The 22,818-nt window shown below is 42.3% G+C and overlaps 3 protein-coding genes across 6 annotated transcripts in view; 1 reads left to right on the top strand and 2 right to left on the bottom strand.

Moving 5' to 3' along the window:
- grm1a (glutamate receptor, metabotropic 1a) overlaps positions 1-22,818 on the top strand; it is a 95,570-nt gene that overhangs the window by 48,968 nt on the left and 23,784 nt on the right. Inside the window, exons 4-9 of one of the 2 annotated variants that reach the window (XM_086061758.1) lie at positions 344-2,773; positions 4,764-4,955; positions 13,494-13,693; positions 13,787-14,280; positions 16,432-17,226; positions 21,554-21,803. In XM_086061758.1, coding sequence (XP_085917884.1) covers positions 16,536-17,226; positions 21,554-21,803 — 941 coding nt within the window. In that variant the 5' untranslated portion in view covers positions 344-2,773; positions 4,764-4,955; positions 13,494-13,693; positions 13,787-14,280; positions 16,432-16,535. Of the gene's footprint in view, positions 1-343; positions 2,774-4,763; positions 4,956-13,493; positions 14,281-16,431; positions 17,227-21,553; positions 21,804-22,818 lie in introns of those variants that run through there. The other variant, XM_086061759.1, reaches the window with a different exon arrangement.
- LOC147158415 (hydroperoxide isomerase ALOXE3-like) lies at positions 463-5,567 on the bottom strand. Its single transcript, XM_086061771.1, has 14 exons — positions 5,424-5,567; positions 4,745-4,949; positions 3,285-3,366; positions 3,091-3,213; positions 2,912-3,015; positions 2,585-2,817; positions 2,212-2,355; positions 1,929-2,132; positions 1,771-1,857; positions 1,531-1,697; positions 1,155-1,276; positions 970-1,070; positions 726-896; positions 463-639 (listed from the first exon to the last, which is right to left on the bottom strand). The coding sequence occupies exons 1-14, from the start codon at positions 5,565-5,567 to the stop codon at positions 463-465; spliced, it is 2,064 nt and encodes a 687-aa protein (XP_085917897.1).
- LOC147158414 (F-box only protein 30-like) lies at positions 7,415-13,114 on the bottom strand. 3 transcript variants are annotated; one of them, XM_086061762.1, is made up of 3 exons: positions 13,077-13,114; positions 8,805-11,000; positions 7,415-8,166 (listed from the first exon to the last, which is right to left on the bottom strand). In XM_086061762.1, exons 2-3 carry the CDS (start codon positions 10,989-10,991, stop codon positions 7,969-7,971), a joined length of 2,385 nt encoding a protein of 794 aa, XP_085917888.1. In that variant the 5' UTR covers positions 10,992-11,000; positions 13,077-13,114; the 3' UTR covers positions 7,415-7,968. The 3 variants fall into 3 exon arrangements, with proteins under 3 accessions (XP_085917888.1, XP_085917887.1, XP_085917886.1); XM_086061761.1 differs by lacking the exon at positions 13,077-13,114 and adding an exon at positions 12,769-13,050; XM_086061760.1 differs by lacking the exon at positions 13,077-13,114 and adding an exon at positions 12,810-13,050.

Raw genomic sequence — 22,818 nt, 5'->3', positions numbered from 1 at the left:
TTTCCATCCTTTATACCCACATTGATATAGTGTCACTCATGACTTTTTACTGCATGCATTTTTATTATAAAATATTTTTTACAAAATTCTCCATTTACAAGTCAATTTGGGCCAATTTTCAACAAAGTGGTATAAAATCGTTATTCCTGTTCCAGGGTTCAAATTCCAAACGAGCCGCAATGTGTGTTGAAGCACAATTGATGTTAGGTGGACGGGAACACTCATTCTTACAAGGTGGACATGCCTAAAGTTGCTCACCATGGTCCAAGGAATGCTTAGACATGGAAAAGTAAAGGGAACATTGCTCATGAATGTCAACAATCTTTATTCTTTTTCTTCCCAGGAATTCCTTCCCAGAGTTTGTGAATACAATAATAGAGGCCAGCATTCAAGATAACAAACATGGAGACTTTATTGACCAGCAAAGGCATTGTACACTTCAATGGCCGCCTCCTTTAACAGTTAAATAGTTGCACTGTTTTCAATTACTTTGGGGTTCAAGTACAGATAGGGCAGTTGAAGCTCCTCGTTCCTTTTGTCAATGGCATGGCTGATTGTGGACAACTCTGCTTGAAAATCCTCAATCATCCTCAAGACTGCAGGCTCACTAAAACGTTGAGGATATTGACCCAGAGGGACCTGATCAAGACGAGCAAAGACACCTTTATGGATGGACAAAAAACAATGTAGCAGTCTTACTTCAAAAACAGTAGCATTTAACTTACAAAGTCATCATATTTCTTGCTAAGGAACCAATTAAGAGCCAAGGTGATTGATGCGAATGATTTGTTGGGCAGAGTCATGAGGAAGTCATCCATGGTAGCAGTTCCCTTTACAGTTGGTGGAGCCAGATGAAGCAACATAGGACCATTCGGGATCCAACTTAGAAAATCCAACTATAGGGAGCAAGCAACTGTCAAATTTGGACGATATAAACTTCCTTCCATATATGGTCTTCAAAGTATTCACCTGTGCCCTGTTCACTGAACTATGTCGCGCTGACGTCGTGAAGATCAACATCGTGACAAACTTGATAAGCTCTTCCACATTTTGAATGCTTGAAGGAAAACCTGCAATAATACACAAGTAGTCCACTTTTCACCTCCATACTGCCTTTCACATAATCAAAAACCAACAAGTGAGAGTGTCAATACCTGAAGCAGGATTACCCAGAAACCCATAGTTGAAAATCTCATTGACCCATTGCTGAAGCTCAGAATCTGCAGACACTTCAATGTCCAATGGATAATAGTAAGCCACCACTGCCTCGACAAAGCTGAGTGATCAATTAGAATGTACAGATTAAACCAAAGTACCAAGAAATGCAATATTTAAAAGTGTCTATAGAGTATTTAAAAATATTTGTAGTAGGATTAAATAAAATGTGTAATTATTTGTTGTCAAATGTGATTATCACTGATAGCATTAAGCTAGCAGGCTAATCATTTGTAGTGGGATTAAATACAATGTGTAATTCTTTGTTTTAACAACAACAAATGCTTAGTTGTCCTCTTTTAGCCAGGAACTCACCTGTTAATGACACGCCACACCCTCAAAGCATCATCTCTGTAATAAAAGTTAGGGATGGACTCCAGACCTCTAGCAACAATGTCATCTGGAGGACAGAGCGACACGTAGGTCAACTGGGCGAGTGCCCTTCTCAGGAGCGGCAGTTGGCCTTCTGCAGAAATGGAAGACTTCAACAAAATCGACAGTGATGAGTGGACGGATTGGTCCAAAAGGAGATGTGATCAAAAACATTTTTCATACATTATCAAGAAATCTCCCTGGGCCATAGAGAACAGCGCGAGCTACTGTGTTGATGAAGAGAGTACTTCGATGGTGCGGTATCAGGAGCTGCAAAGCAACGAGGCATTAAACAGTGGTACCATCACCCCTCTCTAGAAATACCCTTGCCGACTTTATACCTTGTACAGTGGATGAATCATCGGCAGGTTGCGAAGCGTCACCATTGCAAAAACCTCTGCTACCAAGTGAGTATTTTGCAAATGGGTGACTAACATGCTATACAAGGTGTCAACGTGCCTCACGTGCAGTTTAGCCAGCAACCAGTCCACCTCGGAATCACTGGGCAGAAAAATTGGATTGTCCTTCGAGGGCTGCTGGCCAAGCTGCGGAAGGGAGAAGATTATTTTAAAAACGCAAAGCTGATCATTTATGCAGGCAATAGAGAAAAAAAAAATAAGAGACCTGAATGGCAAGTGGGAGTAATTTCTTCTCAGGAGTCATGTAAAGTAGGCAGATGGGAGCCGACAGAGGAACCTGTATACCATCCATAACCTTTGGTGGCAGGTCCTCCATGATTTTGTAATCAACTATGAATATGTTGCCATTCTGTAAAAGCCGGAAGGATAAACACTGCATATGTAATTGGGTACACTTGTGAATTTTACATTCAAGCTCCTCGTTTGAACAAAATGCGAAAAAAAACTTACTCAAACATTTAACAGTTAGCAAGGCATTCAAAAGTTTAGAGGAGGTCAAATTAGGTTCAACAACTGAAAGTGCGAGTGCATTTTAGGTTCATCTTGGAATGAGTACTGAATGTTAAGCATCCAGACACGTTGCTAATCAATGCTTTCATTTGGCAAGGGCTGATCGGGCTCGAGTCGCTGTTTGCTACCTCCATCTCTTCAGCCAGAGTGGTCCATTTGGCCATAAATGGCGTCACCATTTCATCTGTGACAGGGAAATTGGATGGCAGCTTGGAGCAGCGTCGGATCACGTACGAGTTGACGCCGTTGAGGAACTGGTATGCAAAAAAGTCGTCGTTCTTCCACAGCTGCGACACAGTTTCTGGACAGAGTTCATGTTTTTGGTGCATTTTACCCCCCCAGTCTCTTTTTTTTATTTTTTTTATAAATATATATATATAATTTAAAGACAATACCTGCAAGGGTTGATTTTGTGAACCAGGAAACATTCTTCATGTCCTCAAAGTTCTCCCAGCGTGCTGTACTATACAGTATGCCTGTCTCTGCAAGTTCATCCGTTCTGGATAAAGTATGTGAAAACTATTAGCATTCAGTTTTCAAGAATTTGAGACATTAAAAGGTTATTGATACTCACGCAAACCGTATCCTGTATTCAAGCTCCCTGGCTTTTAAGAATGAGAAGTGTGCTTCCGGTGGGAGGGAATTTACATCTTTGATGCTTACGACATAAGCCATTCCTTCAGCGTACTCGTCCCATCTGATGAAGACAGAAAAAGTCACAACACTGTTTAATGATCAGGAAATTGGATTAAACTGTGGTTTACCAACTTGTATGTTAACTTCTGTTGGACCAATTCCTTTTTGCGTTGGTCTTCAAGTCGCGGATAGAAGTCTTCAAATGCTTTTGTGGCTGACATTTTGAGAGAGAGAGAAAGAGGGGGGGGGGGGGGGGGGGGAGTTATTGGTGAGGCATTTTTTCCTAAAATTTTAAATGCCAGTTATTTATATATTCTATAAATGGAAGGAGATTGGGTTTAAACTACATCAAGAAATGCAGTAAGGCAGGTCTCCACAACTAAAGACTGTTACTTACCGGTAGTTCAAAATGAGTCCGCTGTCAACTTTTACATTGGTAAAATGAGTTTTTCTAGTACAATAGCCACCTTGAGGCTCAGTTGGGACATAAAAATTGGGCACAACACTTGCAAACAGAATGAGGACCTCAGGCCCGAGGGGATTCAGAAGAAACATTTCTGCTTGGCAGGTTTGTACATAACCTCTTTTTGACGCTACCAAAAACAAACAAACAAAAAAAAAGATAAAACTGATCAAATTTAGTGTTATAGTAAGACTCCATTACAAATAAGATACTGTACAAACTGAGCAGCCGTGGCTAACCCTAGTCTTGGCCATTTTGCAGCCCTCACCTTTTCTTTTTTCAACCCAACTCGTAAACACATACTGTTACTTTTGGAGACTTTCTGGCCAACTAAAATCATTAAAACTAAAATGAGTGATTCCTTGTGACTCAACACTCAAAAATTAGTTCATACTAGATTACATCTTGGACAAAGGAGCAATTTTATCCAATGGCCTTATTTTCCAATAAAGGAGCAATGGGGTCTATGTCACGGAGAAGGCAGGACTTCCGATTTTCACACATTAGCGCCATTTCCAGTTGCCGTTTGCGACGTGTGGGTCGTGTCCCAGTGCTTGATCTTCCGCCCTTGTGCCCCTCGGTTGCGCGTTCCCGTCGACTGGTGCGAGTGTGTCCGTCTCAGTTGTCTGAAGCATTTCAGCGAGCTGAGACGCTCTGCGCGCTTCCGCAGTTGGAACGCGGCCAGCAGTGGCCGGAAACGGTGCTGATATGTGAAACCCGGAAGTCCGTGGCACCTAACCCATTTTCATTATTTGAAGTGGAGGTATGCTTTACTAACAATAGAGAAAAAAAACAAAAACATTTTAGTTTAAGGTCCGGTAGCTCCATCTGCTGGCAGTAGGAAGACTGTACTATTAGTAATACATTGGGAAAAATGGGTCTGGAAAAAATATATAGAAGGTGATTTATTTATTTTTAGTTTACAACCTGTGTCAACCTAAAAATTGGAAGATTAAAAATGAACTGGACATTTTATGCCAATAACTAGTAAGTCACCTTTTTGTGGCATTTGTTTGGTGGTATACTGTGGCAGTTCCTCCTTTTGCTCAAATATCCTTTCATTTTCTACAGCATAGAAAATGAATGGATGCAGAAAATGAAACGATGACAATTGGTGCAGAGCACTAACCTCTGCCTCCTCTCAAAAGCACAAGATCACCCCTGGACAGCCACTTGTAGCAGGGGAAGAAAACATCATCATCCTCCGGCGTCCGCACCGAGATAGTGGAGCAAAACCACGCCTTATCATCAAATTCATGGAAAGGATCTTTCTCCACTTGGAGGAGCAGGAGGAATCCTAACGTGAACGCAGACGTCACAGAGAAGATTCCCACCTGCAGGTGAGAAAACGTTTTAAATGGCAGAAGTGACTGCATATTTGCAGATGTTCTGGAAATCATCCTCAGTTTGGCTTTTTTTATGCTCATGCAATCATTCAAATTTGGCAGAATCCAGTGGCAGCTTGACTGTTTAAAAATGAGTTGAGGCTTGAGCGTCATTTAGACAAAATGTGTCCTTTGCTACCATCTTGTGGCTAAATTTAGCACTGAAAGTACAGTAGAAACTCTTAGGCCACATTTTATAGTGAACCTACCCGTGAAAGGTATTGTCACCTTAATTGAATTAATATGACAAGGTTTAATGCTTCAGTACCTTCTAAACAACTGATAGTTTAGCAACTTCAGTCTTCAAAGCTTCAAGAAAGTTAAAATAGGTTCACCTGTAAAAGGGCATTTTAGGGTCATCCTGAAATTTCACCCTAAAGCTAAAAATCACAAACTTTTTGAGATTAGTATTACTCAACATACCTTCTCATTAACCAGACTCACACCGGTGGTCAGCTGCGTGCGGTTGGATTGGCCTTCTTCACCCAGTAGAGTGACATAGACATTATCAAAGGTGCCGGCATGCAGCATGTTTCCCGTTGTTACAGTCAGCGTGTACTCCGCCATTTTACAATAGTTAGTACACTCTGCGAGTACATCAAATCGGCGCTTTATTCGTCCACCATCAGACCTGCACAAGTAAACAGATGAGGATAGAAGCTTGTCTTTTAAGTGAAATGCCTGGTCCAATCCCCATCGAGCAGGCACAGGTGTGTGTCATTGACTACTTAGTGAGTGAAGTCTACACAAGTTAAAAGTGACCTGATGTTGTTTATGTAGCTTATTGATGGAGTGAAAACTCCAAAGTCGTATGAATTTGGGGTGAGAAATGCTTTGACGGTCACTCAGAAACTTTTTTTTTTTTTAAACACCACTACAGCAAAGATATGGAGAACTAATCATTTGATTCTACTTGTTTTTCATCTGACGTCATGGAAACAGCAGGTTGGCGGTGGGCGGGACTTCTTGGTTATGGACTTTTGATTGGCTTAACAAAGGTAGTTTGGTTGTGACATGTCAACCTCAAACCCTAAAAAGTACTATAGTAAAATGTGCTGTTGCATCTATAAAGAATTAAGTTTTGATCAGTCTTTCGGCTTACGGCCATTTTACCCTGATAATGAATGCCCAATTTTGGAAAATAAGCAGGGTTGGGCGTAGTTAGTACATGAACGGGAGACCACCTGAGAGTACGAGGTGCTGTACACTTTTTCAGCGCTTTTACTTTTGCCCTTTTCCTTTTTAACAATTTAGAGAATCGTTAACTTCATTAAAAATGCATTTACACTTAGAGGTGGCAAATCCAGGTCCAGAAAGTAAAATCCCTGCCACAGTTTAGCTTTAGCCTCAGGTGCAAGCTACCTAGTTCCCTAGCTAGCTTCCATGGTGCTTGTTTACCTGCTAGGGAGCTAGCTAGCACCAGGGGCAAAAGCCAAACTGTGGCAGGGTTTTTACTTTCTCGACCTGGATTTGTCACCTCGGTTTACACAACATAATAGGGAAACTTGACTCACTGAGCAAATTTCTGCAGTAAAAATGTAATATTTTGTCCAGAATGAATTTGATAACTTCATTATTTTTCTTGTACAATTAATAACTTTAAATACAAACTTTTCAACAGCCAACCATGGCTCAGTTTGCTGACCAAACCCAGAAAACAGGTGAGCCATGATTGGTCGTTACCTACTTCCTCAGCACAGGTGATGTCATCTTTAGCCGACAGCAAGTGGAAAAATGTTAGTTATTAATTGTACAAGAAAAATAATGTAGTTATCAAATTCATTCTGGACTAAATGTTAACTTTTTACTGCTGAAAATGGCTCAATGAGTTCAAGTATCTTAATGTAACATTTATTTGTTACATTTTCCACATTGCAGGTACAGTAACAGCAATGTCAGTGCAGCAAGTCTAAAGTGCAAGAAGTTTACAACACCTGGTAATCCCAGGGTCAGAAAAAAAAAAAACTCCACTCTTTGAAGTTTGTTAAAGAGCTTTCAATCACATGACCAGTATTTTAGTCTGCCATGTTGGAGGGCGAGATCGAGATGATGAATTATGAGAAGATGAATTATGAGAAGCTGAAGTAGGCCAACTTCAGTCCTTGTTTTTTCATCCATAATTGGTTATTTTAGCCATTTTTATTTGTAGATAAATCCAAGACTGATTCACTTAATGACCCGGAATAGTATTAGGCTAGTAGTTAGCGTGGTGGGAGTCAGCTGCCATTGCTGTAATCAATGTTTAAAACAGCATGCAAACAAATGACTGATTTTGAACATAAGATGCAGTATACATATTTTATGGCAGATGAAAATATTTCTCCAAAAACCGCCTGTACATGTCATGTATATAGATACTTTGTCGTGGTGGGTAGACTGAGACTCATAAGAGGACAAACACGTGGATGTTTATTTAACAAAAAGATGATTTCCTTTATTCAATTTACCATGAATGTAAACAAATGCAGTACCTACTGTAATTATTAAAACCAAATCACAACACGGCCTATGGGTTAACATTCAATCAACGATACTCAGACCAACATTCATAGTCGCACATTTTACTGTCAAGATCTATGATATATATACTTGTGCATCGCAAAACATCGATTATTGTGTACCTTTAGCAGCACAGTTATACAATTTGGTGAAATGTCACATTTGCAAATCAATGAGTCACTCTTGTTGGCAGTGAGGTGTTATTACATTAAGGCAAGTGTACCAACACTTATTGCACCCCCCCCCCCCCCCCCCAGATTAGGGCTATCGTGCTTTCGGGAGAAATTCCACAATAAATTGCACTAAAACCTTTTCAGGTTATTTAGAGTAATTTAACCTGAACCTCGAATATTCTGAGAGTTGTGCAGTCAGGACTCTTTTTTTTGTACACTACAATCATTGTTTCATACATTTAGTGCATTACCATTGCTTTTGGAGTGCATTTAGGGTACAGTGCTTATATCCCCTACTATAAATCTATTGGACGTTGAGATTTTGGGAGCTTGGTCAAGTGCTCCTGCCCCAGTCCCATAGCGGTGAGGGGCACCGGCTCGGTCCGATGCACCGCCGTGTTGTACCGACACTCCTTCAGGTGGTTTGACATGCTGGGGACGTCTGTGAAGCCCCACGTCAGCACCGGGCTGAACGCAGTGCTGAACCGCCACACCTGCAGACAAACAAAAACGTGATTAGCTTCATTGCATGCGCTTGTTAGACTCATTAAAGAAAATTGTCTATTCTTGACTTTGCCACGTTGTGGATAAGGGTTGGAGGTAGGGCTGTCACTATCGGATATTTTTAGAATCAATTAACCTATTCAATCGACTGATCGGATTAATTTTTATTTTTGCTTTAAAAAGGGTATTAAAAAAACATTTCCCCCTGATTAACCAGTTCGATCATTGTTTTCCAAAGTAAAAACAAATGTTTGCAAATATCTTAATTTGATTTAACACAGAAGATAATCAGTCTTCTTTCACGAAGTACTACAGAAATCAGTAAACAATTACTGTTGATATGCTGAAATCTGAGGATTTGGACGATTTTGAAGTTAAAAATGGCTCCAAACGATTACTCTATTATTAAAATAGTTGTCGATTAATTTGATAATCGATTACTCGTTGATTAATTTTGACATCTCTCGTTGGAGAGTAGGTAGGTAAGGTAGTGTAGAAAGGCAGACCAAAGCCCACAACCAGGGCTACAAAATCCCACTTTTGGAACACCTGATGACATCACTGCCGGCTTCAAAATGAGTTTCACAAGAGCTTTCCATCGGCAATGTTTGCGTCAAGTTCAACTCACTTTCTGTTTAACCTGCCACGAGACCCTCCTGTGATCGCTGGAGCTTTGCCTCCTCTCCCACTGCAGCTCCACGATACCTCTGGTCTGGAGGAGACTGGAGCATACCTCCCTCATGGTATGCGACACACACGACAATTGGCACAGGCTGAAGCCGTCCAGGAAGCCAGCTATGTGACACAGTATCTCAGTGGGTAGCCCACTGAACTGGTCCGGGTGGGAATCACCGGAGAGTTTGGCCCCGGGTTGAGGCTGCACCCCAAAGGACCTCAGGAGCCTGTCGTGGACCACCTTGGCCCCAGAGGATGTGGGGTAAAACCTTCGCTGGGAGAAGGTGCAGCCGTAAAAAGCGAGTGGGCAGCGGTGCTCCATCCAGCCGTTGAGCCCGTCGTAAATGTCCCTGTGGACGTTGGTGTAATGCGAGGGGAACTCGTCCCGGCGGAAGGACTGAGCGCACATAAAGGGGACGCTGTAACCGTTTTCCAGCAGGGGATCTGGACCAAGCTTGTGGTGGACGGTATGGATGGCGAAGGGGCAGACATTCTGTGGGGAGGCGTGGTCGCAGGCAGACGCAGAGGCCATGTCACCAACCCTCATGTCCGTGACCACCAAGGCCACCTGGAACGAGAATGCCTCCGCGCCCGAGTGGATGCGGCCGCCGTCCACAGGGCTCCTTATGTGCACTATGCACTCTCGAGAAGACTCATCCAGGCAGAACATCACAGTGTCGTCGTCATCCTGTTCCAGATCTGAAGTGTCCACTGCCTTGTCCTCAGTCTTGGTTTCCGATTGACTCCGACTGGTGGAAGGACTCTGGCCCGTTGGGAGCATCCACTTTTCTGGCTCCCTATCTTCCAGCACTGCACGAGCCCTCGTGTCCGTGACCAGCAAGGCCACCGGCAAGGGGAATGTCTCCGTGCCAGAGTGGATGCAGCCGCTGACCACACGGAGCGTATCCCAGATCCTTCTGCACACTGTGCACTCTTTAGAAGACCCCTCCAGATCTGAGGTGTCCACTGCCTTGGTTTCCGATTGACTGTGACTGGTGGAAGGACTCTGGCCCATGGGGGGCATCCACTTTTCTGGCTCCCTATCTTCCAGCACTGCATGAGCCCTCATAGGGGACATAATCACATCCTGAGGAGCAGCTATCTCCAAGCAGCCATTAATTAAACTCGTTTCTTCCAGAGACTCGTCTGAGGTTCGTCCGATCTGAAACTGCACTAGTCCGTCCATTCTTCTAGCCTGCTGAGTGGCTTCTGATCTCACGCCGTCAGCGGGGCTACTGGCTAAATTAGCACCGCTAACCAGGTCCAATACACTGTCCAACATGTTCCTCTGCGCCACCTCCTCACCCTCGTGTAATGAAGACATTGCCACATCCTGGGAAGCAACCAAGTCCTCTTGTACAAGCATCTCCAGGCAGCCATTTGTTAATGAACTTTCTTCCATCGCCTCGTCAGCGGTTCGCCCGTTTTGAAGCTGCAACAGTTTGTCCAGTCTGCTTGCCTGCATTGCGGCTTCTGCTCTCACGCCCTCAGCGCGACAATCAGATGAGTTTGCCCCGCCAACGAGCTCCAAAGCAATGACTAAGTTCCTCAGTGTCTCCAGAGTGACCTTGTTAAGTTTTGTGTCGTGCTGCTCGTTCAGTCCGTTAATACCGTTTGCGATTCGCTCTCTTGCCGTTTCCGCTCGCGTATCCGACAAGGCAGACGATCCTGGCTCCGACGCCCTGCCAATTTGAATCGTAAGATTGGGCAAGACCCGCTTGATGGTTGGTGCGACGGCAATCATCCTGAGCGACTCCAGCAGGGTGCACTGGTCCTGGAGGGCGACGGCTATTTTTAGGTGCTCCACCTCCTCCATACGACTGGAACGCTTGTACGAGTAGTAGTCCGTGTCTGTCCGGTGGTTCCACTCCATGCTGCAGAATACCACCCCGGCCGGACATATCTCCAAGTGTGCTGACATCTGGTTGCGCGCCATGGCAACAGGGCAGCCATAGGTGCTGTTCAGGCACGGCACCCTCAGCAGCGGACACAGGTGGTGGTGCTCCTCGGCTTTGCATGAGTGAAACACGGCGCCGCACAATAGAGGGCAGCCGGTAAGTTCGCAGGAAACGCCTGGCTGAGGTCTGATCATGCATCTTTGGTTGACACAGGACATGCAGTGAGCATGCTCCTCAGCCATTTTGAAGACCTGACGAATAAGGGCACAAAGCAAACGTTACACCAATCGTTTATCCGTTTTCTAAGGCAAGCTCTGGGAAAACTGGAGCAGACGTTCATGAACAGAAATGTTCATCGCTCAGGGTAAGAGGAGTAATAAAGTTCAAATCATCGCCGTTCGGCGCAATCTTCACACTTCTAAAATGACTACTTTTCAACACATGTTTACAATAGCTACCAACTACTTAATTCTGGCATTTAAGCACAAACTATGAATGTTAAGTTTGTTAAAAGTTAAAATGTTTGATTTAGAATCAGGATACATTATTGTTCTCTGAACATTTTGCACAGGATTCATTTTTGAATAAATGAAAACTTTAATAAATGTTTGTTGGGTTTATTAGATTAAAATCGTAATCGTCCTGAATGACTGCAAAAATCGAGATTTTATTTTTTGGGCCATAATCACCCAGCCTTACTATCAGTATGTCATCAGCACCAGCTGTCCACATTCAAAGGTTGCACTCATGCCAAGCCCCGCACTGCAAAAACACTTTTATGCTCCACAAAATCAAACGCATGTTTCATCATCTTCACACACTTTTTCAAAGATCATAGATCCGTAACAAAAACTGTGCGCTGCCGAACCCTTTATTGTTGTTTCACTTTTGCTTTAGTCTCTGTCAGTCATTAGCAAGGTTGGGGAATCCAGTAACGATGGGACGTAATGTGCAGAGTAAGCCAGGAAGAAATTTCTGAAGCGCGTATCGAGTCGTGACTCAATCGCGACGAATGACGTGTGACACTTCACGGGTTTAGGAAGTGCTTCGACTTTTGCATTTTCGCACAGCATATAAAGGCAATGCTTCTCCGCAAAAGTTGCATGTCAGTGGGTGTTTTGAGCATTGCAAATTTGCCCCCAACACACTTTTGTCATGGAGGCTGCTAATAAGTGTTACTCATTTTTTTCCCCAATTGTTCAGTTAATCAACTTTACAACGTTTAGACAACTAATACGGCAATACGAGTGTTCAAAAAGTTCCATCTACCATCACTAGAATCCAAATCCAAAGTAAAAACCCTGAAATAGTTTAGCTTTAGCCACAGGTGCTTCGACTCAACCAGGTAAAGACGAGCTCGCTAACATGCCAGTTGAGTCGAAGCACCTGTGGCTAAAGCCAATCTGTGGCAGGTGTTTTACTTTCTGGACCTGGATTCCACAACCTGCGACATTAGGGACAATATAATTTGCACACATTTTATTTCATCGTTTCAAGCTGTCAAAATAAGTATTGCATAATAAATGTCTTGTATATATACTCTATACTTTTTTTGTTGCTTTGTTTATTTACATTATACTTCACTAAAGCGGGTCGTATCTTTATGTATATTGAATTTTTTTGGGTAATTATTTTTCTTCATAATTCTTAACATCGGTAAAAAGAGTGTGAGTACTTTTGCCAAGGCTGTCGAGGGTGCAGGATGAATGAATAAAAACAAACAAACTTTCATCACTTGAATTCAGCCACATTAATAGATACATTATGTTTAGTTTACATCAGCGATAGCATCCAACGTTTGCTACCTGCCTGTATGAAGCGTACCGTTTGTTTAGTGCAGTCTCCCTGTCTCAACAACGAACTCTTTAAGATTAAAGTACTTTAGCCCGGGCTCCTTTGAACATGACTGCTCTAGCTAACCTAGGCTAAAAACAGTAGCATTGTCGAAAATGTTCCTGTCCCCTCCTACATGCTAACTTAGCGATTTAAAAAAAGTACAAGCAACACAACAACACGTACAACAAAGTGGGGCTGGGGAGCTTCTCCTTTCTCTTTCTCACCTTCATCCTTCCATACCGACTTTCACTTCCTCCTCTCTGTCGAGGCGGCTCACGTGACCGATTTATATCTTTCAGCCTAGCAGCTGATAGCCAGCAAAATCGCAAGTACACTCGATACTATTGCGTTTTCTTGACACCTGTTCGACTACAAACGCAAGTCCGCGCGTGCGTGATAGCTGACAACCGTGACAGACCCCCATTACAGTATATTTGCGTTGTACGGTTGATGTAGTCGCCACATTGATTGCTTCGGTCCGCTGTACTTACACGTCAGCCGAGGCGCCATATTTGTCAGGGCAAAAGGCCATGTCTTTGAAAGAGCTATGCAATTTGAACATAATGACGTTCCTCAAGTGGCTTATTTTGAGTGTGCGCGTGTGGCATTAGAAAAGATAAGAGGACGGTCTACTTGACTTGTAATCATTTTACAGTCCAGCAATAGATATAGCAAGTGTAAGGAATAAACTTGTCACATGAAATGGAAAAAGATTGAGTATTATAAGGACTATCATTTTGTTAGAAATTGTATAACATAACAAAAAAGATAAGACTCTACTACAAAAACATAGAATCGTTGTGATTTAAATTTGTTTTTTTTAACTAATATTCTTGTGATGTGCATGTATTATGAACTGCAATGCCCTGCAGTACACACACGAGGTCAGTGTTATGCCATATGCGCAGGGGTGAATTCCTGAACACAAAGAGAAGCCGCCTGGATGGATTTAGGAAAGCTGTTGCTCCTATGAATGAAAGCTGGGTGGCGCAATAGGACTGCGATCTGCTGAGCTTGGTGCACCTCCACCCCAACCCCCCGCCCACCCAAAGCTGTCACCATTCACACCCCTCAAGTCAAACTTGGGACACTCTACGTCAACCATGCGGTTTGTTGTTGACGTCATTCATATCGCGCGCGTGTGTGTGTAATGATATTGATGAAACTGTCAGGTTCTTCATCAAAAAATATTTTTTTTCAGATATGGTAATGAGTTGGATGAGAGACCACTGTGAAGAATGAGATGTGTGAAAGAAGACAGAGATGGAGAGAGACAGATTGTGAGAGAGCGGGAGACAGGAAGAGGGATTGGGAGAGAAAGACAGGAAAGAGAGCTATGGTGTTAGAGAGAAAGATGGGTTGAGGGAGAGATATGCAGGGGTAGCGCTACTCCGGGGCTTGGGGGGGCTATAGCCCCGTCAGACAACTGTGTAGCTCCAGTTAATCGCCTCCAGCATTTTATTTGATATTGTAAAATATATTTACATTATTTTGTCAGCCCCCCTATGTATCGGTCACGCCCCCCTTTAGCCTCGGGAGAGAGAGAGGAGAGGGAGAGACCGACAGAGAACGCTCTATAGTGATGAGAGAGAGAGAGAACAGGAGGGAGGGGGGAAAGTGAGAAGACGAGCGAGAGAGCAACACGCGCTCAAGAAGACGAGCGAAGGAGGCACGCGGCATGTCTCGAGGATTCAGGTAAGTTTTGACGCTTTAAACGCCCTTTCGTCACATTTCAACATGAGCTACATTCAGTGCGCGTGCACGCGCGTGGAAAGGCGCACGGCACCGCCGTAGCGGCGTTCTTGTGTTTGAGGGCCGACTCATGACAGGCGGGAAAAAGATGCGGGATGCGGCGTGACAATTCCACGGACGTTCTTTTCCTGCTCGCGCTGTCCACGGTGCTGGAATCCGGCTTGAGTCTCAATGGAACAGTCCGCGCCTTCCTTTGCGAATCTACAGCTCCGAGCGCGACTTGTTTAAGGCTTCATTCAAAACAACCAGAGGACTGATATAGGTGAAAACAGGAATCGGGTTCGAATCTGGACCTATTATCGCCTTTGTTTTTAAAGGTAGAATTATTCAACCATTGCAACTTTAATTGAAGGGTTATAGTAATGTTGCATTATTTTCATTACAGTAGTTAATATGTGCATAGGCTACTGTATGTAATGCAGAAAATATTCAATTTGGTTTGGTTTAAAATACTCTGACTCAAACCATTCCCTGTATTCAGTTTCTTTGTCCGTGTTGAGACGCCTTACGTCCTGCAGTGTGCTATTAGGTTGACCCAAAAAATAGAAGAAAAATTTGTGTCGCGTGATTACAAAAATCTAAATGTCATATTTGTGTGTGTGTGTGTTGCAAGAAATTAGAAAAGTTGTAGCGTTACATGTATAAAGTGATATGACGTGAGAAAATACTAATACTTTAGAATAAAGTCATAATGTTGTATACATTTATAGTTATACTGTGTGAAGGGTCATACAATATTTCATAATTAACTCATTTGCTCCCCAAAATTTTTTTCAATACTCACGCTGAAAAAAATTAATTGACGCGTATACTCGTCATTGGCAGTGAATGTTAGTATTTAGTGAGTCAGGTGTAATGTGATGTGAAAATCTCGTGATATTTAAACCAACACTAAGGAACTTTCAGTTTACATTGATTATGGTGCCGCCATATGGACAAAGTCGGTAACGTTCTGCCTGAGGGAAGACCACGTTTCTCATGAGGACAAGCGCATTGTGTCATTTTTCACGACATTTAAATTGACTTCCGTCTTTGTAACGAATGGGTTAAGGGGGAAGCGACGTCTGCCATAAAGCAGTCAGCAGCACATTTGTATTTTTTTTGTGTGTGACAGTGTTCCTACCATCCTCCTCAAAGTTGCTTAGTGCCAGTAAAAATGATACAGACCCCCTCAGGCCATGGCAAAGGTAACATTCAACACGTTTTAAGTCGATGTTTTATCAGAAGAGTTAGGACAATATTTTATTAAGGTTCAAAAGTTCCTTAGTGCTACTTTAATTAAGTGGGAAAAGTCATAATGCTAGCTACTAGCTAGTAAAGTTGCAATATAATAGAGATACACCGATATGGGATTTTCAGGGTTGATACAGATGCCGATTATTAGTAGTCAAGGAGGCCGATAACCGATATTTGAAGGTGATATTCATTTTCAGTAAAAAGGGGGGGGGGGGGAATATTGGCGTCAAAAACTTTTTTAAATACAAATTTCAATCTTGACTTTGTTGTGCAATATCTTAAAGCATTTATGCTTATTGAACATTCTTTCAGATTTGCAAAATGTAGGATTTTTTTTAAAACATATTTCTGTATTTTCTGTATTATTGTATTATTATTTTCTGTATTTTCATTTCTTTACCTGTTTTTACCGACGTTCGTCAAAATGCGCCGATAATCGTCCAGGCCGATAATCAGTCTATCCCTACAATATAATGCAGAAAAACTCATGCCAGGTGAATAAAGTCTAAAATACAGTATAAAAGTATAAAATACTACGCAAAAAGTTGTCATATTGTTATGCAAATAAAGTAATATTGTGCTGAAAGAGTCCTAGTGATCCGATTAAAGAAGACAAAAAATAACGTAAGTTGCGAGGAAAAATGCGGATAAAGTTCTAATACTGAGAAATAAGTCATGATGCAAAGAAAGTTGAAATATAATGTGGAAACGGTAAAACTTTTTCCAAAATGTATTTTTACTCTCTAATTAAGTGGAAAGAAGGATCCTTGTTTTTTGTGATGTCATCTTTGTGTTGACTACACTTAAAATCCTTGTTCAAGGTTTGACATGTTTGCTGTGATTGTACTTCCTGTGTAGCTGCGCGTACACGTGGCGCAAGTGCGGCGTCCACAGGTGGCTGGGATAAACGGCGACGTGACCGCAGCTGCTATGCACGCATCCTGGACGCACCCCCGCTAAAGATGGCTTCCCTCGCGCTGCTCCTGCTCCCCGCCTTGCTCTCCTGCCACGCCGCCGGCATCCACGAGCGGGCCGCCGTGCCTCGCGCCGCCGCCCGCTTGGTGGCTCGCATGGACGGCGACGTCATCATCGGCGCCCTCTTCTCCGTGCACCACCAGCCGTCGGCGGAGAAGGTGGCGGAGCGCAAGTGCGGCGACGTCCGCGAGCAGTACGGCATCCAACGCGTGGAGGCCATGTTCCACACGCTGGACCGCATCAACGCCGACCGCCACCTGCTGCCCAACATCAGCCTGGGCTGCGAGATCCGCGACTCGTGCTGGCACTCCTCCGTGGCTCTGGAGCAGAGCATCGAGTTCATCCGAGACTCGCTCATCTCCATCCGGGACGACAAGGACGGGTCCAAGTGGTGCGTGGACGGCCAGTCGCACTCCAGCCAGCCGCCGCCCACCAAGAAACCCATCGCCGGCGTGATCGGCCCGGGTTCCAGCTCGGTGGCCATCCAGGTGCAGAACTTGCTGCAGCTCTTCAACATCCCGCAGATCGCCTACTCGGCCACCAGCATCGACCTAAGCGACAAGACGCTGTTCAAGTACTTCCTGAGGGTGGTGCCGTCCGACACTCTCCAGGCCCGAGCCATGCTGGACATTGTCCAGCGCTACAATTGGACCTACGTGTCTGCCGTGCACACTGAAGGTAAGAACGTGCATCCGGCTTCGAGAACGCTTCTCTGAGCACATACGAGGTGTGTCAGTAGGTTCTGTCGTCAAGGTCATGAGCTGGTCAAAATGGGTTTCCTTGATGACCCCGAGGAAGCTTGGGAAAGAGGTGTGAATTCAGGGTTGAGAAGGCTAAGGTGGTATCATCCTGACTATGATGGGTGACTACCAATACCAGGTATCAGTATCGGTGCCAATACCAGTCTAATTTGAAGGTGGCGGTGACCTATACCATTATCGGCCGCCCTCCTGCAGCCATTTGACAATCAGGGACTAGGAATGAGAAATTATATGAATACAAAGTTGCCAAACATTTGTGCCATTTTTACTACAGTCATTCAAAATTCATCCACTAGAGGAATACTTGACTCATTTAGCAATCTTCCGCAGTAGAAAGTTAATATTTTGTCTAGAATGAATTTGTTAACTTCCTTACTCTTCACATGCAATTTAAAACACATTTTGCCACTTAGTGTCAACTGAAAATGACATCACAGGTGCTCAGAGCTCACAGCTCACCTGTTTTGTGGGTTTGGTCATGTGACTTTAGCAAACTGAGCCACGATTGGTCGTTACCTGTTTCCTGAGCACGTGTGATGTCATTTCAGTCGACAGCAAGTGGCAACATTTGTTTTTAAAGGTATTAATTGTACATGAAAAATAATGACGTTATCATATTGATTCTAGACAAAATATTATCGTCTTACTGTTGAAAGTGGCTACATTTTCAACAGAATGGTGACGCTGACCAGGTTCCCGGTGGCTAAAGTACCCCTTTAAATTGTAAATATAGTTCAGCGTTGTTGTAAAACACAACAACACACAAACATTATGTTTATTGTGACTATACTGTGTTTTTATGACTTTGGCTGGAGCGCGCCATCTCTGCCTCACAACCAGGAAATGGGCGTGTGCGACGGTTACTCCATAATCTGTTTCTTCGTCAGTACATTAAAGTAGAAAAAATAAAATAAATAAAATGGTTTCTTCTTCGGCTGTTTTTTCAGGTCATTCCGGTGAACTGCTGTTGATATAGCGCCTCCATAATGGCGCAATACTGCAACTGCAGTTAAAATGCGTTGCTGCCGAGCACGAATATTTGACACACAAATCTGTGATTCATCAATATGTTCTTGAATTTGTTCTTACTCCGCAAATAAATTTAGAGCCTTCTCAGACCATGATTACGCACAAATAATGATCAGTTTTCGGGAATATTAAAACACTCATCTTTTACTCACTTGTTGTGCTGCATTTGAGGATGGTCGGAAGTCGGATTTATCCGAGTTGGTTTTTTCCCAGTTCCAACCTGAAAGCGTTCGAGGCAAAAGTAAACAACCAAAATGGCGGATAGTGATAAATTGTTTTTTATTTTGGTCCTCAAAACTAATTTTGACCTCCAGCAAACTTACTTACCATCTCGCAATTTTGCTTCATTTATTGTTTTTATCTTATTTCGTAGAGTGACGTCACTTGTAGTCCATTGATGAAGTCGGTGTCCTTTTTTTTGGAATTTCCGAGGTCAAGGGGGCGTTCCCGTATACACTTCAAGCTGACAAGCTGATGTCGATAATCGATGATGTCATTTACATTTAATGTTTTACAGTTGTCATCTCGATGTGACGTAACGACCCCCAGGTGAAATCGTCACTCCCTCTTACTCACTCATCCAATTGTATAAAGACACTTTTTCACCCAATCGCATTCAGACGCCTTCACTGCCTCGCGGACAGTTGGGAAATGTGGAAGTCTGATACAAAATCACACAACTGCAACTGTCTTCACTGTAGTATTGGTACTATATTTTTTTAAATCACAGCATGAAGAAATCGTAATGATAAAAATGTATGACATTATTCTTGTAAAATTCATAAAATGACAACTTCATACTCATAAATTGTAGCATTTTATTTATTTCTCTCATACAATTTCTACTTTTATGTAATATTCTTCTAAAGTAGTTATATTTAGTACTTTATATAAATTATACTATAAATTGTGACTTTTTAAAGATAGATGTAGGTAATTAAAATGTTCTCATAAAATTGTGACATTTTTCCTCATAACATTTCAACTTTTTCAGTATTTTTGACAATTTCCTCATGATGACTTTTCTCGTGAAATTGTGACGTTTAACTCACATCTCGTTTTTTTCCTCCCCCAGTGTGGCCCTAAATACTACCACCTAGTAATCCTTTGCACGTCATACCACGCTGCGCTGGCTCACTCTCTTTTGGCAAACTGCTCATTTGCTCAGCCTAAACAATCCACAACGTAATTACTGTGAGGAGGTGAATTGTGTCCACACGGCATCAGACACACACACACAGTCGGGGTTGAACAACTTCCAATGTTTTATAGTTAACACTGACTTGGTGTTAATCCAGTCGATGACATCATTTATATTTTTATTGTCAATTTTGATGTGCCGCAACTGTTTGCTTTCAGCCTCTTAACATAAGCGCACTCAGTTGGAGACACGTTGCCACACCCACCAGACGCCCTCATCCAATCACGTTCAGACACCTTCATTCCTTCGTGGACAGTCGTAAATTGGAGAAGTCTAATACCAATTCACCAAACGTGACTTTTGTCCCTGTATAATTGTAAGTGGCACACCACAACGAGCCGATTAAACATCATTTACAGATACGAGCCAAATAATCGTAAAAGCTGATCTTTATTTAATGCGTTTATGAGAAATAATCACAGTTCAGTTTTATGACCGTCGACAATAATGAAGGCTTTCTTCTGGGAAATTATAAATGCAGTTTGGTTGCCGTGGCAACAGCCGGGGCTGGCTGTGAAAAATGCAAGTGAAGTACCTGTGCGGATGCTGATGTACTGGACTGAGCTGTCCACGAATGTGCCCGCCAGCCACCATCTCACTCAAATAATTGCATGCAAATATTTGCATGTAGCAGTTGGAGAGGGACACGAAGCCATTAAAAACATTAGAAAAGCAAAATCTTAACGTTACTCCATTGTTTTTCATCAGCAGCATTTCTTCATGCGACGACATGCGCGGTTGATTGGAAACGTGTGTGCTTATAATCCAGCGTGCTGGCTTTGTGGTCAATCCAGACCATGACACGGCGCTCCACGTGGATGTAGGAAGATTTAAGCGAGGGGGAAAAAAAAAACAGCTTTGCTGGATTTCTTGATTGGGATGCTGTGCCACGGAGCAGGCAAGGCCCGCCTTGCCTTTGATTGCAGTGGCTAAAATCCCCGACACTCATTATCACAGGATCAAGTCGCGGCTAACAACACTGAGCCAGAGGCCTTTTTATATGGGGGCGGGCATGTATTCATACCTTATAATTAGGGATGGGCATTTCATTACATTTCCTTCATGAACTATCAGGAAGATTAATAATGAATGGAATTGAGGTGGGGAGAAAACAATTTAACAGCATGAAATTTCTTGTAGTATTTAATTAGAAAATGTTCTCATATAAAGATAATTTTTTTCTTGAGACAACCTCACTTACTCAAAATGATTTATTCACATAAAATAACTGCTAGAATTAATACTATTTTCTACGGAAGAGGATTAGGGCCAGTGAAGAGAAAAAAAAAGTTTGACAGGATTCTGACTGTATTCTCACAATTCTGACTTTCAAGTGAGAATTCTGACTTTATTCTCAGAATTCTCACTTTAATCTCAGAATTCTGAGATTAAAGTCAGAATCCTGCCAACCTTTTTTTTTCCTCTTCACTGGCCCTAATCCTCCAAAAAAATATATATGATGCTAATACTTTATTTCTACAAAATGCAAAATAATGCAAAAATAATGAATTATTCATTTATAAGTGCTCTTCACTTGTAAAATTATGATTTTATGTTTGTACAATGATTTTTGTTGTTAAATTCTGTAATGTTATCATAACATCAGCCCACAAAATGATGATTTATCAATTAATTATGACCACTTTTAAAACCACAACTGTTTTCTGGTTTATTTTTATTTATTTATTTTTAGCATTAAACAACTTTACTTTTAAAATTATTTAATTTGTGTTATCATTGATTTTGAATTGTTGTTGTTGTTGTTAGATTTAAAAGTACAACATAATATGTACTGTATTTTATAAAAAAAAAATTAACACTTCATTTTAAAAGAAGTTTATACATGTTTTAATAAGTTTAAATATGTTTAAAGCATGTGTGAAAACTATCAAAGAAATGTATATGATCTCAAATGTTCACTTTCTTGAATGTATCCCGCAATAAATAGGTGTTCACGTTACCCCCAATGTTTCTCAAAGTCAACACACGCCTAATGTGTTCTCGGTTTCCACAGGGAACTACGGTGAGAGCGGCATGGAGGCCTTCAAGGAGCTGGCCTCCCATGAGGGTTTGTGCATCGCCCACTCGGACAAAATCTACAGCAACGCTGGCGAGAAGCAGTTCGACCGCCTCCTGAGGAAGCTGCGCGAGCGGCTTCCCAAAGCGCGCGTGGTGGTGTGCTTCTGCGAGGGCATGACCGTACGCAGCCTCCTCATGGCCATGCGGCGCTTGGGCGTCTACGACGAGTTCCTCCTGATCGGCAGGTAAGCCAATGCCATTCGCGACAGGTGACGAACGGAATAACGTCGTGGCGCTGATGCTTGCGTTGCCACGGCAACAGAAATAGCACTGGAAAGATAGTGGTGCATCTAAAGGGTCCTTCTTTGTGTTGTTTGTGCCATCTCTCTTAATATTACCATGATGAAATGCTTCATACCATTGGATTATTTTGTATTTATGGCCTAGAAGTGTTTTAGTTATAAATTTACCGCTGCGTTAGCCCAGGTTAGTGAACTCTGTCATAAGCCGAGGAATCCCTGTCGATGGATATTGGCCGCGTTCCTCAAGGCTCTGTACTAGGTCCTCGGATTTAGAGAACGAGAGTTGTCCCATAAAGCTTGTACAGATTTTTACGCAACATGTCAAAATTGTCTAACGTTACGTTACCGTAGACAATTTTTGGTGTTCCACAAGGCTCGATGTTTGGTCCATTTTACATAATTGCCCTGCCAGAACAAAGGCTTGTCCTGTATTTATTAGATAATACGATACGTTTTAATGATTATTTTATGTTTGCATCTTCACACTGAACTATTTAAGTCACTAAGACAATATGAGTTTTTCGTAGATACTTGTTTTTGGCAGTTTAAAATCTATATGAATATTTAACATTTCGTTTACATCTCGTTCAATAATTTATCAATTTACATGGATAAAACTCAAAATTTGGAATGTTCAAAAAGCAAGAACATATTGATTTAATATTAAGAAAGATTACTGTTTTCATTTCGTTGGTCTGTATTCACGACCTCGAAGTGTTTTTCTATGAAGATTTACTGCAACTATAACTAATGAACAGAACTCCATTGTAAAACCGAGGCACACCTGTAGAGGGATACTTGCAGGCTTTGTCCGCTTATATTTATAATATCCACTTCATAATTGTCACAATTGCCTGGCCTAGTGGTGTTCTACAGGTCGCGATACTAGGCCCACTCTACAGAAATGTTAGAATAGCTTGGCTTTTCTTTAGAAAATATAGATTTCAAAATTAAATAA

This window comes from Leptonotus elevatus, chromosome 18, assembly GCF_054856555.1.
Source record: "Leptonotus elevatus isolate MCC_2025b chromosome 18, RoL_Lele_1.0, whole genome shotgun sequence".
Taxonomy (NCBI): domain Eukaryota; kingdom Metazoa; phylum Chordata; class Actinopteri; order Syngnathiformes; family Syngnathidae; genus Leptonotus; species Leptonotus elevatus.
This window is presented reverse-complemented; position numbering and strand designations above follow the sequence as displayed.

Bases quoted from the DNA above. Each gene is read 5' to 3' on its own strand.
- LOC147158415 (XM_086061771.1), bottom strand. From the start codon at position 5,567: ATGGCGGAGTACACGCTGACTGTAACAACGGGAAACATGCTGCATGCC. The intron at 1,698-1,770 runs GTATGAAAAATG...ATTTTGTTGAAG, and splicing joins CAGGGAGATTTCTTGATAAT to TCTTCCATTTCTGCAGAAGG. The intron at 1,071-1,154 runs GTATTGACACTC...GTATTATTGCAG, and splicing joins TCTGGGTAATCCTGCTTCAG to GTTTTCCTTCAAGCATTCAA.
- LOC147158414 (XM_086061760.1), bottom strand. The intron at 8,167-8,804 runs GTGAGTTGAACT...GTTTGTCTGCAG, and splicing joins CGTGGCAGGTTAAACAGAAA to GTGTGGCGGTTCAGCACTGC.